Consider the following 23,474-nt stretch of genomic DNA (forward strand, 5'->3'; position numbering starts at 1 on the left):
TGTGTGTCTCACCATCTCTAGATTGCAAAAAATAGACAACATGACATCCTGGTACTGAGGAGGAGCCATAGTTAAGAGGTACCAAGAGGGTTCCCATCTGAAACAGGAGAGAGATGAAGCAGAATTCCTATGTTTATGATGGACTTCTTGCCAATTATCTAAGTAGTGGATTCATAGGACCCAGAACACATAAGGTACTCACATCATAGCAGAGAAAAAGAAAAGGACAGGAGGCCTTTATTTTCTCAGTAGTTCCCAGCTTACACCTAGTTCTATCCTCTCGTCATACCATTCTACCTTGTCTCCAGGTGGAGTCCCTGAGGAAGCTCCTTAGGTGGCTTTTCCTGTTGTTCCTCTGCTAATTCTTGTCTAGGCATTCATTTCTTGCTTGACTGATTCTGTTCCAGATCTCAAGTTTTAGAAATAGCATATTCATGCAAAAGGGCAAAGGAAGAGGCTTTTCCTGATAGTAAAGAAAAATAAGATCATCAAGAAAGCAAAGCTTTCCAGGCATGATGGTGTTCGCCTGTAATCCCAGCAACTCGGGAAGCTGAGGCATAAGGATCCCGAGGTCAAAGGCAGCCTCAGAAAAAGCAAGGTGCTAAGCAACTCAGTGAGACCCTGTCTCTAAATAAGATACGAAATGGGGCTGGGGATATGACTTAGTGGCCAAGTGCCCCTGAGTTCAATCCCCGGTACCCCGCCCCCCAAGAAAGAAAGAAAACAAAGCTTTACAGCCTCAGTTGCCTTCCAAATGTCTGGAAGACAGTCTCAAAAGGATATATGAAAAAGTGGACAGTGAAAATCATGATGAAGATGATGGAGACATTTGCTTTCTCCTGGAAAACTGCCCTCGTGATTTTAAAAGGAAAGTTAAAGAAAACAACCCTCATTTGATCCAAATCAAGAAACACACACACACACACACACACACACACACACACGCACACACACACAAAGAAATCAGGTCGTTGAAATGTAAAGCCCAGCTTCCCTCCAGCTATATCATGAGTAACCAGCTATATCATGAAAAGAAGAAAAACATCTTCCTCTGCAAGGAGGCCTCCTTGGTGTATCCAGGTAGGGCCTGTCTCAGACACTGAAGGAGGAATAGATGCCTCAGGGTAAACCCAAGAGTGAAACTGGTGGGATGAGGCTTGACTTCCAACCTGAAGAACCTCATATTTTGATGCCCAAGGAAACCATAGAGGAAATATGTAATTTATCACCACATCACCACAGTGCATACTGTACCCCAAGGTACAGGGCACACTGTTGGCAGAGGGACCTCCAGACCCTCACCTGACTCCTCTGTTCTCTTTGAGTATTTGGTGCCTTACATTTGTAACTTATATTTATTTGGTAATGAAATCAGCCAGGCTAAGAGCTAGGTGTGCAGCACAGGATCTGCTCCCAGGGCAGCTGGGCAGCAGTGGCTCACAGTGGCTTTGTACGCTTGCCATCCCTGGGATTCTGTGGAGGAAAATGGGGAGCTGCCAGAGAATGAGTGGTGAGTACTCCCTTTTGGGGTCCTGTCTTAAGATTCATTTTCTCTAGCTGATCATAACTGGCTGCACATTATGGTTTATCTGCCCCATTATGCCACTTGGGAAAAATTCTTGAGTGGTGTTTTTTTGGAACTGCTGCTATAGACAGTAAGCAGGCTGTTTGGGTGATTTGGTACTAGGTACGGCAACAAGGAAGCAGAGATCATAATTCAGAAGATATTATAATTGAACTAATTTCCTGTTTGTATGTGATGTTACTGCTCCTGAGCAGTGATTCTGAAAATTCAATTCACTCACTTGAAAATTTTGTTTCTTTGGTTTCAACAGGACATTAAAGGTAGCTCTTCAGAGACTGTGTCTGTGTGTGTGTGTGTGTGTGTGTGTGTGTGTGTGTGAGTGAGAGAGAGAGAGACAGAGAGAGAGAGAGACAGAGAGAGAGAGAGAGAAAAGAGAGGGAGAGAGAAAACAACCTTTTGGTGCAAAGCAGATCCAAGGTACAACTGAACATTTCCATACGGGCTGGTACATGTGGCTTTTAAGAAATGTGAACATTAAGACAGATATTCTGTAGAGGTCAAATATCTCTGTGTTAGGTGATTACATTAAGATACCCATTTGTTTGAAAACAGCCTGGCATTTATCTAAATTTCCTGAGTATTACAGGATCAGGATTGGTGAGTATGTATATCTCTGCCCAAACCTTGGAGTAGTGGAATGGCATATGGCATATTGATTCTGTGTTGACTTAGGATGAGACCATTGAGTAGGAGTAGGATTGCAATTCAAATGGCATGTTAAATAAGAACCACCAGAGTGGAGATAAAAGCTGGAGTGAATTAACCTGCCAGGCAGGAGAACACACCTCAGTGAAGAGTTTTAAAGTTCTAGTTTACACTGGTAATACTAAGGATTAGACACAAGCATTGTGGCTAAGATGGAATGTACATGGCTGATTAAAACAAGTCCCATTTTTTGTTACTCAGAAAAGTGTCAAGACTCCAGTAAGGGTCTGGAGTCCCAGGGTCAGGTTCATGACCTTTATCGGCTGTTAGACCAATAAGCCACGCAATGAAACATAACGCTCAGAATTGGAATTTCCTAGGCAAGCACTGGTGTAAGTGGACATATTTCTTTTTACACGTTTAGCTGTCAGGAGGCCTTTTGCTGGATGTTTGATGGCCTTTTGTGGGTGTGTGAGTGTGTGGACAGTGACCACCTTTTTTTCAAGTTTCGCTGCCCTCCAGTTCCTCACAACCTATTTAAGGAAAAGAGCTTCTCCAATATTTGAGATAAATTAAACAGTCCATTAAATTTATTTTAGAAGTCTTCAAAGATATAACTAAAAACTAAAACTAAAAAAAAAGTCTCCAACCAATTGGAAAACATTTTGATGGTACGATGGAGTCCAGTGCAGAGGGAGGGTATGTAAACCAACCGTACTCTTTTGTGTAGTTAGTGTATTCCACATGGCAGGTCCATAGTAATCATGGGAATGAACAGATGTAAGGTTAAGAAGTATACTTAATTATACTTCAAATGTAAATGTGGTGCACACAACACCATGAAATACTATTCAGCCATAAAAAGGATGAAGTCCTCTCATTTGCACCATCATGAATGTAACTAGAGCTCATTAGGTTTTGTGAAATAAGCCAGGCACAGAAAGACAAGTACCACATGATCTCACTCATGTGGAGTATAAAAAAGCTGATCTCATAGAAGTTGAGAGTAGAATGGAGGTTACTAGAGGCAAGGCAGAATAGGGAGAAGAGACAGAAGGGTGGGGAAAGATTGATCAATGGGTACTAAGTTATAGTCAGAGAGGAGAAAGAAGTTCTGGTGTGCTTTTGCACTGTAGAATGAGTACAGATAATATTAATGTATATTTCAAAAATTCAGAGAAAGAATTTTGAAAAATTTTACCATAAAGAACTGATACATGTTCGAGGAAATAGATATGTTTAACCTGATTTAATCTGTTGTGTACATGTATCAAAATGTCACCTCATTGACATGTCTAACCTTTGTTTTTCTCTATCAGTTAAAATTAAGTTAAACTGGAAAAATTATTTTCAGTACAAGAACAACATCACCATGATCATTATCATTACTAATGTAAATACTATGGGAGATATCTCATTTTAAAAATATTTTCACTTTTTTTCTGGCTATGGAAAGTAAATGTTGTTTACTGTGGAAATCAGTAAGTGGGATTAAAATAGAAGAAAAACAAAACACTGAGATAACCACTAGTAACAGTTTGAGGTATAGTTTTTCTACTCATGTCTAAAACTCATGCGGGATTATGTGGTACATATTAATTGATAAGATGTTTTACCATTTATTGTGCTCATTTTCTAAGTCATTAAGTTTGAGTGGTAATTACTTTGACCTCAGCTTTAAGGTAAAAGGAATAATTTAAAGTATATCCATTTTTCATAGGTATATTTATTGAGTCTTTTTGGTTTTAAGTAATAGGAAAATAATGGCCGAGTTTAAGCAAAAAGAGAAGTTTTCTTTCTTTCTTTCTTTCTTTCTTTCTTTCTTTCTTCTTTCTTTTTTTTTCTTTTCTTTTTCTTTCTGCTACTGGGGATTGCTCTACCACTTAGGTATATGCATGACCCTTTTTATTTTGAGACAGTCTTGCTTAGTTGCCAAGACTGGCCTTAAACATATAATCCTTCTACCTTAGGCTCCTGAGTCACTGGAATTAACAGGTGTGCACCACTGGGATTGGCCAAGGGAAATTTCTTGGTAAGGATATTGGGGTAGCTTATGGAACCCGAGAAGCAGTGAACAATCAAGCCAATAGAAGGACCAAGGTCAGGGCTTCTAAGCCTCCTCACTTCCCCATCTCTGACTTTCTCAGTTCCAGATATCAGATTCTCAGGAAGGATGCTGTTAGTGATTGCGGCCATTTCTGAACCATTCGCCTTTGTCCAGGACAGTGTTGTATTGTGGCAATATGGCAGCTCCGCGGTAATCATATATTGGGGAGGGCAGAAGACAGCAGCAGGAGGAAGAAAGGGAAAGGGAGGGGAAGGAAGAAGAGGAGGAAGGGAAATACAAGGAAGATAAAAGTTTTATAAAATAGAGGTAGTAAAAAATTTCCATCTCAAAGGGAAAATGAGACATCGTATCAATTTCTTTGGGCACTTAAAAAAGAAAGAAAATTGAGATGATTTAAATCATCCCTAAATGCTCCACTAAAATCTCATGCTTGTAAAATTGTTAATCCAATTTTTAATGTTATTATAGCAGTGCATTAATTTTAGAACATACATCAGTTTCATTGCATTTTTGTATGGTGGTTGGACATTTCTGGAAACTTTGAGAATCTATGTCTAGGTACTGTATATATTTATGTCCCTTTTATAGGACTTAGGCATTGTTTTAAATATTTATAGAAATTTGTTAAATGGTCACAGTTTTTGTTCCATGACAAACTATTTAAAGTATATCTATATTTTACTTACTGAGGGACTCCTTGGTCAGGAATGAAACTCCCAATTACAACATCTTTTCCTTAGAAAATATGGTGCACTTTATGGAGTGGTTTCTAAAAATACGTTGCAGCTAAAAACGGGCTACTGATTTATCATGTACATCTATAGAAATGTACAGATATTATCACATAGGCACTTACTGCAAACAAGTTATATACACACATTGCCAACCTAAGACAGAAGGGTTATATATCTGTCCATGTCAATGTATGGATAGGAGTGGATGGCCTCAAGAGTTTGAAGGGAAACAAATCAATTCAGAGGTTAAAATACAAATGTTAAAGCCCATGCATGTGGAAGAGACTCCAGTATTCTCATTCAGTTTTATGAATGAAACAGGTCTCTCCAGTGATGTCTTCCCAGGCCCCCCTTAACATTTCAAATCAGATGAGAATGCATTCTACTATTTCCTCTTGTGGTCCTTTTGACTTCCTTAAGGCTGAATTTCTAGTTTAGATTTTGTCAGTGGCCAACCCCTCATCCTAATCATTTTACAGTGCAAGTAGAACAGGCCTTTTGAACCGTTGTTCCTGGAATCACCAATGCTGCAGTTGTGTGGGAGCTTCCTGAGAAAGCACAGTGTGCCCCAGAGTGTGTCTGGCCTGGATGGGATTGGGTTCCCTAAGGTCCTATTTCACAACGAAATAATCCTAAGGGCCATATCATCCTTTGTCTTTGGACTTAAAGGTTCTCCCTTGAAAGTTTTGGTCTATGAGGCTGGTAGGGTTCAGAACCACAGTGCCTGGGACACAGTTGGATCAATGAATATTTATTGACTAATGGGGAAGTTTCAAGGCTTCTCAGACCTAGATTCCATATCTGAAAATGACTCTGGAGGTTTCGAAGTCTCCATGGTCACTGCTGATTAGAGAAAAGCAGAAAAGACCTAAAGAATCTAAAACATGGGATCTGGAATTCTGAAGCAGGCCAGAATGAGATGCGCATAGACAATTGGATCAGGTCGCTGGCTACACAATACAGTGTTGGCATATGGGAAACATATATATGTGCAAAGGAATAAAAATAAATTCACTGAAGATACTCAGATTGATTCAAACAGCCTTGAGGTCCAAGCTGATTCAAAGGAAGAGAAGAATTTCTCGATCCACATGGAATTGGCTGAACTTCAACCTCTTTGTAGTTGAAGAAATAAAATATGATTTTCAACTGTTAGCAGACAGTTAACCGAGAAGCTTGTTATTAACTAATAGCTACTACCATCAACATTCTCATTACAAATTTAACATTTAGAATTAGTAATCCTGTTTTACCATGGGAATATTAAGATTTAGAGAAATTAAGGAATTTATCAAGGTCGCCTGGCAAGTCCATAAGTAGTAGAGCCAGAAACCAGATCTGCCTGACTCTTTTGCACTATGCTTCAAAGTGAGAAAATTTTAAGGAGCGAATTTTAGGAAAATGCTGAAAGCCAGAAGTAACAGAATAAGAAGACATTTAATCCTCAGTTTGGAATTTGGCCTGTGTTTGAAATGCCATATTCCTTCTTAGTAAGTTCTTTCTGAAAGGGCTTCATAAAGACACTAACAAATGTGTAGGTCGGGATACTTGTAATGTCCTTTTCTCTACTAAGGAAAAAAAAACCAAAAAACCCTGTGTAGTTCTCATACTAGTAAGCAAGGACTTGTTAGAAATAATGTTGAACTGCACCCCTGGAATTTTCAGGTGAGACTGATGCTCCTGGTCTGTGGACCACACTTTGAAAATCACAGGTACAAGGGAAGCGTATCAAGTTTCAAAAGGAAGTTTCCAGTTGGATCACAAATCTGCCCCTTTATTGCTTATTTTTTTTTCAAGTTTTTTGAGTTCTTTATGTATTCTGGATATTAATCCCCTGTTGAAAGAGTAGCTGGCAAAGATTTTCTCCCATTCTGTACGTTCTCTCTTCACATTCTTACTTGTTTCATTTGCTTTTTAATTTGATACCAGCCCATTTATTGATTCTTGGTTTTATTCCTTGAACTTAGGAGCTTTATTAAGGAAGTCAGTACCTGTGCTGATATGTTGGAGTGTTGAGTCTGTTTCTTCTAGAAGTTGCATAGTTTCTGGTCTAATTCCTACATCTTTGATCCACTTTGAGTTGACTTTTGGATAACACAGAGTCTTAAAAATAAAAAGACCTCCTGTAGTTAAGTGTGTATGTGAATGTAAGGTGGCATATAATTCTGGCAGCAACTTATTGGATGTCTTAGGTAAATGGAGAGTTTAGTACAAAAGGCTTGCTGGAGTACTCTCAAAGTTAGTACCTGAGGGAGTGAGGGAAAGAGGCTGGATACAAGGAGAGGCTGAATAGCAATGCAGTCAAAACAGAGGTCTCTGCAGATACCATGGGCAGTTCTGGAGCTAGGACGGCACTTCAGAGTTGTCCCAAATTGAGGCAAGGGGATAAGGCCTTCCAATCCCATACTGACCAGTATTGGATGCCTGCTGCCTCTGGGGTTGGGGCATATTTATGGGGAAGATGACTTCTTTCAGGAGAGGACAATTTCTGGGGAAAAAATCCAGCTGTGTGCCATCAGCAGTTCACTCCAGCAATTGAGGAAATAAGCACCTCCATTTCGAAGGGGTGGGGAAAGTCTGGTTTATACAGGGAGATAATGGTCATACTTTGTTTCAATGTCATGGAGACACCTAAACTTTTATACATTGCACACATTTTATGTCCAAAGTAGTCTGCAAGATTCCAGGGGTATTTAAAGAAAATCAGACATGCAATCTGTCTTTATAGAAACTTGTAATATCAAATACTACTTGTACAATAGATACAATTTATTATCCAATGTATTATCTATAGCATCCCAGTTATATCAAACATATACTTTGCTGGTACTAGGCATTGTATAAAATAGATTAGATCCAGTTCTTAAAGCAGAAAGCCATTAGAAGAATAAAGCAATAGCAATGGCTGGCATTTACTGAAACATTGTTCAAACACTATTATTATTCCTACTTTATATATTTAAGGAATTAAAACCTAGAGAACTTTAAAAATTTGTTCAGGGTCACAGAGATTTTTAAGAGACAGCTAGATTTGAACTCTAGCTTGCTCTAGAGGAAACCAAAGCAACTGGGGCCAGTCCAAGATCTCCTGGGTCCTGATTTTCTCTAGAGCAGTGATCAGAAAATCATAGTCTACAGGCCAAATTCAGCCAGTGGCCTGATTTTGATTTTTTGTTACCTTGCAGTCTAGGCATAGTTTTGATATTGTTAAGTGGTTGGAAAAAAGAAGATATTGTGACTTGTGAAAATTATATGGAATTCAAATTTCAGTGACCTTAAGTGTTACTGACATCACAACCATGGCTGTTCATTCATATACTGTCTGTGGCTACTTGTCAAGCCATAGTAGCTGAGTTGAATAGCTGTGACACAGACTGTATGGCCTGCAGAGTCTAAATTATTTACCATCTGGACCTTTTCAGAAAAACTTGCAGAGTGATTCTCGACCTAAGCTCATCTGGAAACACTTGGGAGAGGTTTTAAAACTTGCAGTCCTTAAGCCCCATCCTGCACCAATTAAGTCAGAATCTCTAGAGATAAGACTGTTAACTTATCTTGTTACATGTTAACACACTCCTTGGAGTTTCTCCAATGTGCAGTCAAGACTGAGAACAACTGCCTCAAGCGGGAATGCGTTTTGAGGTACAGATGGACCCAGCCTCTCTGCCTCCAGACTGCCAGATGGGAAAGAGAATGCAGGTCACTCTTGCCACCTGCATGTGCTGTGAGCAAAGAGGTTCAGGACCTCCAGATGCCTGCTGATAAAAGCATTCCCCAAGAGCATGCAAGGCAGGAAGGCAGAAGGGATAGGAGTGGATTTACCAGATATCTAAGCTGAAAACAGATTTTCCCTCAATGGAATATCCTCAAATGTACAGGGAGTGTAGCCTTTCCTATCAAGCCTCTAGGAACAGTTAACCTAATTCCTTAGCATCCCCTAAGAAACCATCTGGTCAAAGCTGTAGAGCACAAAACCAGTTATCCTATGTAGTTGAGTCCGAGAGAAGTTTTAATCAGCCATGTGAGCCATGAGCTCTGCTTCAGGATCAGCTGAGAGGCTTGTCAAATGGAAGATTCTAGACCCCATTTTAGACTTAGAGAATCAAAATCTCTACAAACAACCCCGGAAGTCTGCATTTTAACAGGTACCAGTTGATTGTTGAAAACTTTAAAGTTTTTTTGCCATTACCTAATTGGTTATGCTGGTAAATTCCTGGCAGACACGTAGGTGCAACTTCTCCTTCAGTCATTTGCCACAGTGGACTTAACTGGCTAGGCCAGGTATGATTCCTTTTCAGATAAAATTGATAACGTATATGCCAAATGGTGTTAAAAAGAACCAGTTTTTTTTTTTTTTAAGTGGTGTAATTTTTTTAAATTGCTGTCTTAATGCTATAAACACCTTTGCAGCAAATATTAAATAGGACCAAATCTTCCTTCTTTGAAAAAAGGCCAAGTTTTTGCAAATAGATGCACATCATTGAGAGTGAAATGGGGTGAATAAAAAGTGGCTGATCAAGTTGGATCTGTTTTGGTTTAAAAAAAAAAAAAAGAACTTTGACTGTTAAGTGATCCCATTGCAATATGGGTGCACTCTTTAACTCCAAAAGCCACACCTTCATAATATTTTGAATATTTTCTAACAAAGTTGTTTTAAAGAAGCCCAGCTTATCCAACAGTAAAGGAAAACAGTGTTTTGGACTGACAAATTTCGTTGTATTTTGTATGAAACCAACTCTATTTCTTGTCATTTTCATAAGGCATGACCACTTACAAAGGCTACAAGCCTTCATTTTGTGGGTATAGATGTCTGAATACTGAAATACATGATTCTGTTACAGGGAATCATTGTGAGATAGAGAACATTAGCACTTTCTGTTAACTGGGGAGACTTGTAGGGGAGATGTGATACTTTGAATAGGATGGTCATTTCACCTCATTTCAGTGTGATGAATGGGTCCACATTTGCATCAGAGCCAAAGGGCACAGAACAGAGTAGACAGAACAACCTATGTGGTATCGTGGCTGAGCTGGGTTGAATTGCAAATGCACTTCAGAATCAGATTTTAAATATAATTCAGGAGGACAATGGCAGATAAGTCAGTGTGAGGGTAAATGCTGTGGCGGCCCTGAAAGGTTTTGTTTGACCACCTGGGACCTGAGATGCATGTTTCTAAAATGAAAGGATATATTTTATGAGCTGGGTGTACCCTCCATGAGTTCATGGGTGATGCCCCTTGATAACAGCACAAAGGGAGTTTGAAGCTTTCCATTTTTAACTTGTCTGTAGACATTGACTGTGTTCATTGTGCCTTATCGCCATGTCGGTAGGCTCAAGTTCTAAAATTCCTGTCCAAGGGCTCTCACAAGTCCTTGGATGTCTTTAATTTCACCACGCTGAACAAAATTGAACACATGGATCACTCAGCCTTGATGTCCTGAAGGCAGAGATTTCAAACAAGATGGCACTGGTTTCCCTAGAACAATTGGAATAACATGACACCACACTGATGTGGAGTCCAAATGACTCACAAGTGTCTTCACTCATAACATGAAGGTAATTTGAGACTTTCAGGTGACAACTTGACCCTTAGATTGTTAACTGGTTTCTTTAAGGATTATGTTGGAGATGAGAAGTAAGAGGAAGTCCCTGGGAAATAGAGGCAACTTTGTGTGGCAGGAATCTTTTCATTTTGGAAAGGTTCTTATTGTAATTAAAAATTTATTCTCATTTCTGTTGCCAGAACAAAACTGAAACCACTCACTCCTTCCCTGTGTGTGTGGACATATGCGTTATGTGAGACAGCGGCTATGACTCTGGCTGTGTAGGGGGGTGAGGGATTGTAGGAACATTGCCTGCAATCATTCCAGCGGGGGCCCTTTGCCTGGTTTCATGTGACACATTGTCTGTCTTTCCTATTTACTGAAGAACTGCATTTTCACTGGGAGAAAACTGCCCTGCAGCCTCTCCCCCCTCACCCCCCCCCCCATTAAATGTTCCACTTTGTCTTGGATTGTGATATTGCCTTCCAAACTTGGGGGGAGAAAAGGAGGGGGGTGTTAGGCAACATTGCTACCAAAGGAGCTTAAACTATTTAAGGGTTAAAAACACAGAAAAATTATAACTTAAGTACTGCAGTGGGCCAGGGTTAGTGAAGAAAGATGGCTTTGTTTAGATGATTGGTTTGGACTTTGTGAAGGCAGACAAAATATCTTTTTTTGGTCTTATGGCGTAGGCAGGGTTTTATAGTCTTAAAAGCAAATCTTCAACTGCATTCTCCTTGTCTTACATCAGCCCACTTCTCCCCTTCCCTCTCATGTGGTGAAACAATAAACAAAGTGGCCACTGTTGGTGTTGTGGAGTGTTTCTCTCTCTCTCTCTCTCTCTCTCTCTCTCTCTCTCTCTCTCTCTCGTTCTAGAACAGGCTCCCAGGATAAAAATCTTCAGCCATTTAAACTCCAAAAATTCTGCTCCTCTAAGAGAAGACAATTGCTGTATGTTTGCTAGCTGCAGAAGATCTTATGGCCGGGCAGCTCCAAAAGGGGTCTGCAGAAATGCAGGCTTGCTGGCGGCGAGGCAGGCTGGGAACCCTGGACCCTGGGAGAAATCGCCACTGCAGGCTCCCAACTGTTTTCTTTTTCGGTAGCATTTGTAAAGTCAGTGCATTAGGCCGGAGGGTGTGGCTGAGACTCCAGAAAAACTCTGAAAGTACTATTTGTTCCTAAAAATGTTACAGTTAATTTCTTGGTCCCACTCTCAGGGAAAGAAAAGATCTTTGTAAAGAAAAGCAACCAAATGTAGGCATATATCTGTTTTCTGTGCCTGAGATTGTTAGATTTGTTAATATTGATATCAGCAAAAATAAAAGTGAGTTTGAGAGGTTATTTTTAAGCAGTGGTTTAAAAATGTTTTGGGGGAGAGTGAGGTGGGAAGTGGGCCCTTTGAAACTGACTAAAGGTAGCATGAACACATTTTGCCAGGTGGAAGCCTATGTTTCATTTTGGAGTTCCAAAACAAAACAAAAAGCCCTCCATTAGCAAAGCAAGTTCATAAGCACAAGTCTCCCCCTTATTTTCTTTTGAGGAGAGTTGTATATCCAGAGATTTTGACACTCAGAAGTTGCAAGCATCTCAACTGACTTAAAATTGGGATGAGTGTGAGAAAAGGAGGGGGGTGTTAGGCAACATTGCTGTCAAAGGAGCTTAACTATTTAAGGGTTAAAAACAGAAGCTACCAGCAGCCAAGGGACAAAATGCAGAGACTGGGAAAGGTATGGGGCTTCAATGGGAGCCTTTTCAGAGTTGATCCCAGCCCCTTTGCTCTATGCAGTTTATCCCAGTCACATTGGTGTGAGCATTGGCTAAAAGGTAGCCCTCACTCTGTAGGGGACATGAGCAAAGGAAGGACAATCAGTACTCCCACCCCAACCTTTGGCTCCTCATCATCCACCTGGCCACATGTTTCCTCCTGGCTGAGCTTGAGTTTCAAAGTCAGATCTGGATTTGCATTCTGTGTTTTCCACTATCTGCTGCCTTGTTTGGAGGCAGTAAAATTTAAGTTATCTGAAATTTAGTTTCCTCCTTTGTAACATGTGCATAAAATAATCACCTTGAAATGACGTTATTAAGATTGAAGGAGCTGATGTTACTTAAGTTGCTTAAGACTGGGCCTGGCCAAAAGTGATCAATAAATAGGGGCTGCTCATTCGAGAAATTTGGGCTCCCTGTCAAAGCAAGTTGTGAAGGAGGAATTTCTAATGTGTGTGTGTAGCTAAACTGGGTTAAGATTTTTTTTCTTTATAAAATTTTTGGGACAAGGAACAGGCAAGCCTAAAAAAATCAAAACAAAACCACTACCACCAACAACAAAAGCCCCCCAAGCCCCTGAAAAAGTAAATCTGGTTTTAGTGACTAGAAAGAAGGAGTCATTAAAAGCCAAGATGGATGGGAGTAGGGAGACAAATAGAGAATATATGACTGGGTGTGCTGGTGCACACCTGTAATCCCAGCAATTTAGGAGACTGAGCAGGAGGATTGCAAATTTGAGGCCAGCTTCAGCAATTTATTGAGGCCCTGTCTCAAAAGAAAAAAAAATTTTTTAATAGCTGGGGATGTAACTCTGGTAAAGCACCTACTTTGTGTGTCTGTTAGGAATTAGTAGGAAGAAACATTAGTATATAGCATGAGTAATTATGTTCTTACTGAGTCAGTAGTTATATTAGTTTTTCAAAAGTTGAGCAAGACTATGGTTGTCTGTTAGATTTCTTTGGGAGGGTTGCCTTCCTTGACATCTCAGAAGATCTCAGATCTAGAAACATGCTATTTAGGGGTGGGTAGAATGGAGGATAAGGCTGGTGTACCTACTCCTGAAATTAAGCTGCAGAGGTACGAAAAGGTCAGTGTATCATTGGGAAGCCCACTGGGGGATCTGGCATACTCTCATATACTGCTGAACATCTATCTAGCTTTATTATTTAGTTTATTATTTGTATTCAATAACCCCTAGGTTCAATTCCTAGTACCTTTAAAAGAATCCATCATTCCATTATTCTTTATAACACAAACACTCTCCCACCTCTCTGCAGGTGTCAACTCTCCAGTGGGACATCTTTGACATGGCTCTCACATTTCCACATCTGTGCTTCACATGAGCAAAACTCCTGTTGAAGGAAATTTGCATTCTTTGAATATTTTAGAAAGATTATCTATAACTTCACAAGCAAAGTAAAACATAATATTATTTACATTGTTAATATCTAAATATCAGCAGAATTAGAGACAGGAAATAACAAACCACAAACACGTGAAGTTAAGTCACTGTAAGCTTTCTGTATATCACTAATCATACAGAATTAATTGTACATAATATACCATTCCAAGTTCTACTCTCCAACTCCCAGTTTATATAGATTTTCCCCTTGTAGTTCTGCAGTCCTTATTCTTAATGTGCTTAGTGACTTTCTTTCTTTTCCCCTCCCTCCCTCCCTCCCTCCCTCTCTCCCTTCCTTCCTTCCTTCCTTCCTTCCTTCCTTCCTTCCTTCCTTCCTTCCTTCCTTCCTCTTTTGAGACAGGGTCTTGTTATGTTGCTCAAACTAGCCTCGAACTTCTGGGCTCAAAGAATCCTCTCTTCTCAGCCTCAACAATATTTAATTTGGCATATTTTATCCCTACATCACAAGCTTTGGGGTTGTTTTTTTACTCCAAAATAAATGTTCCTTTTATATACACACTCAATGATGTTTCCATACAAATTCTTCCCCTGTCAAACCCTTTGATAATTTTTATATTTGTCATGCTTTATCAAATTACTCTTAAAAGATTGTGCTAATACTATTTAGGCTCCTAGTAATGGATAAATATGTCTGAAATGAAAGTTTTACATCTTTCCCAATAATGGATTTCATATTTGTCTTTTTCCTAATGTAAGTGAAATATCATGTGGTTGTTTTAAATCAAATTTTAAAGTGATAATGGATAAGAACATTTTCCTGTCTTTTAAGATTGAACTCTTCTCTTCTGTGTGAATTAGCAAACTATGGTCTGTGAGCCAGATCTTGCCAACTGATTGTTTCTAGAAATAAAGTTGTATTGGAATGCAACCATGCTCATTTGTTGGCATATTTTCTAAGGCTGCTTTTTGCGTTACAGTGGCAGAGTTGAGCATTTGGAACAGAACAAAGACTGAAATATTTACTATCTGGTCCTTAACAGAAAAATATTTGCCACTCTCATCTCATCTCTTATCTCTTATTCACTCTTGCTTTGTTGTCAAATGTGGGTTGGCCTCTCCGGAAGGGAGTGAGTGCGACGTCAGTGCCCCTTAACTCAGATACCGGGAGCCAGATCCTGTGCCTCAGACTCAATTTATTCAGGAAGTGCAATAGTTTATATATGGAGTGAGAACCAATCATCTTAATGAGATAGCCAGGTCACTGCTCAGGTTACATGTTTACAGTACCGTACTACAGGGAAGAACAGACTTCTACTGGGGACCAGGAAGGCCCAAGAGGCATTGGGTCATCACAGAGTGTTCTCATGTGACATGATGAGAGCCCAGTGTTCTGTGCCCAAGCCCAGTCCATACCTTGGATCCATGCCTGGTACACCCCAGGATTCTCATTGCTTTACCACATTTTTCCCCTAGCAATGTCAAAGTCCTTGTCCCCCTCATATACTTCATCTTTTTGGCATCTTTGCTTTTGCTCTTCTTTGTCTGGGATTTCCAGTCCCCATTACACCAGGCAGATTCATCCTTCCTTGAAAGGTGCCCAATCCTAAAGAATCCCCTTTAATTCAGATTTACCATGTTATTTTTGTTAGAAGATACTGATAGTTGGTGTGTGAGAAGTAAAAAAATAAAAACAAAAACCTCAGTACCCAGGAAAACACTTTGTAAAACTACAAGGCACTATATAAAAGTAACAACTTCTTCTAAAAATAATTCTAATAATACTTATTATATCTGGTAGCATCAGGGTCCACCTTCCTTTGTACTTTATTTTCAACTACTTAGAAAGCACCCCAATTGACTCTCATGGAGTAAAGGACCTGCCCTTTCTTATAACACAGTATAAAATACTATCAATACAGTGGGGTGCCTGGACTAGTTATTTTGGCAGTCAATTTGGATCAATAATATGAGTCTCATCAATTATTGAATAATCACTAAGGTGACTCAGAACATTAACCAACCAACCAAACAAGGAAGCCCAACCTTCTGCATTATCCTTCTATTTGGTTCCAGAGAACAAAGGTTGGAATACTAGAGAAACACTAAATATGAAATCCTGAGAAAATATGCTAAACCAAGGAGCTATTCTATTCTTTAGTTGAAGGTAATTGTGCAACAATCAGACAAGATAATACCTTGGAAAAGAGTTTTATTTATACAGAGGAAGAAAGAGATCCTGAGCTAAAACATAACTCTGAAATGACGCGTGAAATCTTTGGGAATTCAGCTCACTCTTCCAAAGACTCTTCTGGATCACTGCTCTGCACTACCACCTATCCTAACTATAGCTTCTTAGTACTGGGTCCACATCTCTTTCTCTGATGTCTCCCTGCTTTCTGTGGGAATCAAAATTATCTCAGGAAATATTACAAAATATTATTTAAAAGCTTAAAATACAATGTTATATTATCTGAATGTACAGTTTGTTACTTTAAACTGTGATCTCCAGGGGACCCAGGAAGGAGCATGGTGATTTCCATTTGCCCTGTGAAAAGTTTAATGCGTGTGTTGAAAGCAAAAGGCTAAGGTTCATATTACACAGAGTAAGAAGGGTCGGTTATGAATGTTCATCGTCCTGGACACAAAAGCTTTTAGTTAACTGCATTTCTGGAGAGAAGGGCGTCTCTCCTCCACCACTTCCATTAAGGAGCAACTACTTATTTTAGTGGTGCTTTTCTCTCAGGAAGTGCAATATGTAGTAAGGGCAGAAAAATAAGCAAAGGAGGAAATTTGATATTGATTTTCTTTTCTTCTGTGAAATTACATGAAAGCTCAATGTCATGTAACAGTTACTTAGTCAATAAGGCTCCATTTGAGCCTACCTTGAAGTCCAGTGCTCTCCTATTCTTTCATACTTCCTCTAGTGTTGTATTTGTATGTATTTAATTGTCTTTGGTGCTGAAATAACCACGAACCACAGTGAGGATTTTGCTAAAGGTAAAATTGTAAAGTATTTCCAGAAGACAAAATTCTGCCCCTCATTTTTGGTTAAAAAATCAAACAATGGGAAAATCAAATCTGAAAAACCAAGGAAAAAAATTAATGAATAAAGTGAATAGTAGGACTCCTTGATGGAAAGCAGTTTTTCAATATTAGGATGTTTCTAGGTCTCCCTGGGTTTGAACTGCCGATGGATGAGACTAAGCAAAATGCTTTCTCCTGTGGATCTCTGGGAAGGTCACTTATGGCAGCCTCATTGTTACATCTGTATATATGTTGGCCATACTAATGCTAACCTTTTTTGAATGCTTACAGTGTGTAGGTGGTATGCTAAGTATTTCTATGCTTTCTGTTCTGTAGGGAAGCAATAAGTCGCCTGTGTGAAACTGTCCCTGGAACAAATGCAGTCACTAAAAAGCGAAAGGTAAATATTGATGTGGTTTTGCTTTATGTTTCTCTAACTATGGCAAAGAAGGTATCAAAATGGTTGTTAGTTCATTCCACTATGTTAACCTGGTAATAACCTGGTTGTCATCTTTCTAGAGAGTATACCTGTAAAGAAAAATAAATTTTTGAGTTAATTCCCCTTGATGACTAGTATTTTTGGAACACTTAATGTATGCCAGGAACTTCCCAGAATTTCATTTTTGAAATGCTCTTCTTTTCCAAAAATTTTACTGTGTTAAAATACACATAACAAATCTATTTTCTTAACCATTTTTAAGTGTACAATTGAGTGGTATTGTTTTTCTATTCTCTATTTCTTCCATCTCTGCTCTAATCTTTATTACTTTCTTCCTTCTGCTGGCTTTGGGTTTAATTTGTTCTTTTTCTAATTCCTTAAGTTGTAAAGTTAGGGTTTCTTTTTTTTTTTTTTTTTATTTGAACTCTTTCTTCTTTTTCATTGTAAGGGTTTATAGCTTTAATTTTCCTCCTGGCATTGTTTTTGCTGTGTCTCTATTTTGGCATGTTTGCTGTGTTTTTATACTTCGTGAATCATCACAGAAAACCTACACAGGTGCTATTACTTATTCTCATTTTACAGCTGAGGAACCTGGGGCCCAGAGGGGTTAAGTAGCTTGCCCAGTGACCCAGGTTGCCAGATTAAGCCCAGGCAGTCTGGCTTCAGGGTCCATCCTCTTAACCACCATGTTCTCTGCCTCTCTGGCCTTGCATATCTCCCTGATCAGGGAGCCAAAAACTATTAAAGTCAACTGAATATGCTGAGGATCTTTGTTTTATTGCTTTAGGTCTGTGGGATATTTTACCATAGGCAATTTGGAGGACTGAGGATTTATCCGTTTGTGTGATATCACAAGTTTTTAAGTCTAAAAATCGAATAACAAAAAACAAAACAAACAACAAAAAAAAAGCAGGGGGGCGGGGCTCCAGAGAGACTGTGATATGGAGTCAGAAGAGGCAGTCTGGTGTCAGTACCAATAAGTTAATTAGTTTATATCAATTAATGTCTCCCTATCTTAGAAGTTTTCTCATTTATAAAATGTAGAAAATCACCCCTCCCAGCCAGCCTCCACTCTTTTGGTGAAAGTTGGGAAGGATCCGTTTCTCAACCTCTCCTTTTTGGTCCCTTTTCCTCCTACTCTGATAGTGGCCTGTCCCCAGGCCAGGACCTGCACAATTTTCACCCTCACTCTTCTCAAAGAGAAATACTGTAGCAAAATTGCCAGAATTCATTTAAAAAACATAGTAATTGCAATCACTATCATCTGTTAGCATTTCACTATGTACTGTGCCTTTCCATGTACTTTATTACTGAATTTCATTCTTCCAAGAATTCCATGGCTAGAGGTAGAAGGACAGAAGCAATGTTATTCCTGTTTTGTAAGTAAAGACACTGAGAGGGGTTCAGGGAGTTTCCTAAGGTCCCTCAGCTTTAACTAGTTAATAGTTTCCTAAGGTCCTCTGGCTAATTGAGTCGGAGTTGCCCACTACCAGTCCTGTTTGCTTCTGATCGGCTGCATTTGCCTAAAAACCATGTGCTTTCTCCTTCATGGGTTATTGGAAAGTTAGGTCATTTCTAATAATGGAATGAAATACTTTAACTCCTGTACTCTTTTTTTTTTTTTTTTTTTTTTTTTTTTTTTGTAGTGTTAGGGATGGAACCCAGGGCCTCATGCTCTCTAGGCAAGTACTATACCACCTCAGCTTTGTCTTCTATATAATAAATACATTTGGGCATTTCTCACAAGGTTAAGGTTCTTGTGAGGGGGAAAAATTAAAATAATATATTTAAATGATTTTTATAAATAAGAAAGTACTTGTCAAGTATGAGAATTATTATTTACTTTGTATTTAATAAAAATTTTAAAAATCCAAAGAAGCAAGTAAGTGGCTTACTCTCAAATATAATGACTTTAGGTAACACAAAAATCCCTGAATTTGTGGTTTATCTTGCTAAGCGCTATAAAAAGAACAAAGAAAGCAGACCAAGAGTCAACTTTATGATGGAAGGATACATATGTTCTTTAGGGTATCTTAGTTACATTGTCACTATATTTTAGAATGTACTTGAAATTGAAAATAAACTGCATCAAATTTCAATGATGTCGCGAATGGTATGAATCTGCATTGTGCACAACCATAGAAACAAAAAGTTGTACCCCATTTGTGTACGATGAATCAAAATACAGTCTATATAAATAAAAAAATCCTTAATAGGCCTATTATCAATAGTGCATAAATCTGTATTTCCTTTTTTAAAAATTAAAAACTTAATCCCCCCCAGAAAATTTCAATGATATATATTTAACCATTTGGTGTGATTCCATAAGGAATCAAATAAAAGTTATTATACAAGCAAAACTATGAAGAAACCAAAGTATGTGTTCATTGATTGCTTCAAAGTATTGATTTATATGTTGAGGAATCACTGATTTTCTATCTACAACTGGCCCACTTTCCAGCAGAGGATTTCAAAACTTAATTCAAGCATCCACCCCAGTATGTAAAACCTTCAAACCATCTTTTAGGATCTTCGAATTGGAAAGGACAACAGCAACAGCAGTAATAGTGCTCATGCATACAGCCAAGCACTATGCTAAATGCTCTCCATTTATTACCTAGTTCAATCTACAGTGGCCCTTTTTTCACTTCTTATACAAAAGGAAATTGAGGCTTAGAAAGGTTATTTCTCCAAGGTCATACAGCTGTAAATGGCATTTCTGCTTGAGAAAATTGGTCAACCCATCCCAAAGAGGTACTCTGTGTTGGTAACTCTTTCTCTGCTTTATGATACCAGTGCCTAGTTTTATGATGAAAAGTCATCCCATCTCATTGGATATATGTAAAGTGAGATAGAAAGAGTATAGACTTTGATTCATTTTTAACATTTAAAAAACATTACTGCTTATAACAAAATCCGTTACTTACAATGTTGTTTTGTTATTTTTAAAGCCTCCAGTTAAGTCCCTATCAACAGTTCTTGGCAAAAGTAACCTTCAGTTTTCGGGAATGAATATAAAACTGACCGTCTCAACATGCAGCCTCACACTGATGAATCTCGACAACCAACAGGTGAGGCAATGAATATCATTCATAGTTTATATATCATCTATTTTTTCTGGAAAACTGGGGGTAGAGGAAAATACAGTGTCCAACAGAGTATGATTATAATTTAATAAGGTATAAAGGAAAAAATCTCCCCAAGATTTACTTATAGTTTTGTATAATAATAATTAGAATAATAGTATTACTAAGCCATCACTGAGGCATTTAACGGCCTACATACTTGCTGTTCCCTAATCAGCTTCATATAAAGAACTAAGGTTCAAAGAACACAGTCAATACCATTTACTAACTAATATCCTTCATTTGGTCATTGATTATTCTCCGCCAACCCTCGCTAAAGGGAAAACATTTCCATTATCAGAATTACTAGAGTATGTGTTGGATTGGGATGCAGATGAGGGACAAAGGAGAAAAGTGATGTCAGAGTTAATGTTGTAGCTAACAGAAATTTAAGCAAAAAACATTTCTATTCAACTGCTGTGGTGGAAAAGCTTTCTACAATGTTATTGTATAAACTTATTTTTCTCCCTTGATGATTGATGTTACTACAGTATGCCTGAGTTTTCATTGTGAACCTCATTTCTCATACAATAGTATTGCTGGAGCAAATATAAAAGATATATAGGAATGGGCTAATTATGTACCTAAACTAGAACACTCTTTTTGATTTAGTTTAAATTTTAGGCTAAATTCCTTGTATCGGTTTACTTATATGTATTGGATTCTGATTTTTCTGTGTCTAATATGTAGTACACGGTTCAAGGTTCTTCATATTTAAGGTTTTACTCTATGGAGTGCTCAAGTATTCATGCAAGATTTAATGTGCACTGGTAATGATAAAACACTAAGAAGTTTAAGATCATGTGGGGGTGAAATGATGGTTTTGCCATTTATTAACAAGTTACCCTATTACTGTGAGTTTCAGTTTTCCTCATCAGTGAACTGCAGATATTTTTTTAATAGGAAAATTGTAGATATACTTTATTTACATAATGTTAGTTCTGGAAGGAAGAAAATGTACTTGGATATAATAGCTTCTAAAATTTTGGAGGATATTTCTGGGTATTTAGGTAGGACTTTGAGATGTGGATACTGTTTTCTTCTTTTTAACAAATGGGTCTTAAATTAATTCATGACTTTTTCTTTACGTAATTCTACTTGCACAGAATCATAACTACCAGTCACAATTATGGTCAGATATTAACTCCTAAGTAAGTTGAAGAAGGAAGAAGGCAAACAGAAGGAAAATTGAGAAATCTTTCTGAGATATCTGGGGTATGGGTGAAGAGAACAGAAAATGAGGTTACAGGACTATCGTAGGGTTTCTGAGAGGATGGAACTTAACAGTGTCTCATAGGGCTATAGGATTAAATGAGATAATGGATGTAAATCATTTAGTACAGTGCCAGTCACATGGTACCTACTATTGTTATTTACTTATTCCTTCTCAGAGACATTTTTCATATGTGTACTCAGTACTTAATGGGGAAAGCATAATAAAATATATAAAATTATAAAACTCTCAGTAACTTAGGTGTACATGTTTTTGAGGGCTGTTTTATTTTTTCTTAATTAAAATGGAATAAAATACATTGCTGATGCATTAAGATAAAACATCTCAGAGGAAAATACTTAATATGAAACAATTCAAAATAGACTCCCATCTAGTTGGATCTTGACTGATTGTCCAGGAGAGGTGATACCATTGGTATAATGACAGCAAAACATTTTGTCCTGTACCTGGAAGATGCAAAGCATCTGGGTGGAAGATGAAACATTAAGGCATTCATATGCTTTGACCTCAAGAGATCTGTGGCTATAAAATTTAGTTTTAGTTCTCACCCATTGGTATGGTGACCATAGAGGCTCAATGCTCTTAGTCATGAGATATGTGTTTAGGAGCTCTTGAATTACCTCAGAAATTTTTAAGGCAGGAAGAGCAGGAAAAGCTGGAAACATTATGGTGACAGCCTTATGTGCAGAATTGAATGATCATTTTTTAAAAATGGCCCCTTGAATGGTGCTTGAAATAAATGGAATTTATGAACAATAGAATTGTGGTTCATGTGGTGGGCATAGTTTATTTTCGGCATTTACTTCCTTCTCTACCATCTTCTTCAGGTCATAGCAGTTAGAGGTGGCATTACTGCATGCCCATCATCTTTTCAGTTCACACAAAGCTAGAGGAATGGGTATGGGTAGCTTCTACTGCTGGCAGCTATAGCAATGATTTGTCTCTGAGAATAGCTCACATATTTTCTACACTGGTAGTACTGAGTGGGTTTATGTTCAGCCCACTGCTGGAGTGGGGACCAAAGTTAGGATCTCACTGATCTCAGACTCAAGACTGATTTTGAGTTATTTTGCAGTGCTGGGAGATGACTAGAGGAAAAAGGTAGAGATGTACCAACATGGATGCGTCAATTCAAGAAACTTTATACATCTCATGGAAAGGGTAACTAAAATGTTCAAGGGGTGAGGGCAGCAAAGAAGAAAGACATTATCAATGTAGCATGAGAAAAGAATTTATTAATTAAATCTTTAAAGAAAGCTATCCCTGGAAGTTCTAAGATAAATAAATAAAAAGAAATGTGAATGCCTCCCCCCTCTCCTCAACTTCTAAAGATACACGTTGGAATGAAAACATAAACAGGTTCAAGTTTATGGATATATTCATAGATGGTAGCATCTATTGGTTAGGCAGCCCCATCTACCTTCAGTCACTGAGAACATTAAGAATATAACCATTTACTCCTAGAAAATGTTTCATAGTGCTTCAAAGGCAGAAAATAAAATTGTATTAAACATGTAATGTTTAAAAACTACCATATTTTGGGGTGAGAAAATACATCTTGGAAAGGCAAGTTATATGAGTTTTACACATTCCTTATTTTAAAATTTGAGCAACAGGCTTTTTTGACATACTTTAATACAGTAGTTCTGCCTTATCTGTGGGGGATATGTTCCAAGACCCCAGTACATGCCTGAAACCCCAGTGCAAACCAAACCGTATATATCCTGTTTTGTTCTTAAGGTAGATCATAGTAACCTCAGCATAGAATTTTTTCCTTTCCTTACTAAGTCAAAAACTTAAACTTTTCACTTAAGGGACACATTTTATGACTTCTCTTTCGCATATCCAAATTGCCTACCTTACTACTATTTTGTTTTGTGGCCTGAGGTAAAATAAGGATTACTTCCACAAAGACACCATGATAGTGGATTCACTGATCCTGAAAGGGC

At 38.2% G+C, this 23,474-nt stretch overlaps 1 protein-coding gene across 1 annotated transcript in view; it reads left to right on the top strand.

Moving 5' to 3' along the window:
- The window catches only part of Shc4 (SHC adaptor protein 4), a 121,449-nt gene that overhangs the window by 41,308 nt on the left and 56,667 nt on the right, over positions 1-23,474 (top strand). The window contains exons 3-4 of the mRNA XM_047542411.1: positions 17,064-17,127; positions 20,118-20,237. Of these exons, the coding sequence (XP_047398367.1) occupies positions 17,064-17,127; positions 20,118-20,237 (184 nt within the window). The remainder of the gene's footprint in view (positions 1-17,063; positions 17,128-20,117; positions 20,238-23,474) is intronic.

This window comes from Sciurus carolinensis, chromosome 2 (genome assembly GCF_902686445.1).
Source record: "Sciurus carolinensis chromosome 2, mSciCar1.2, whole genome shotgun sequence".
NCBI lineage: Eukaryota > Metazoa > Chordata > Mammalia > Rodentia > Sciuridae > Sciurus > Sciurus carolinensis.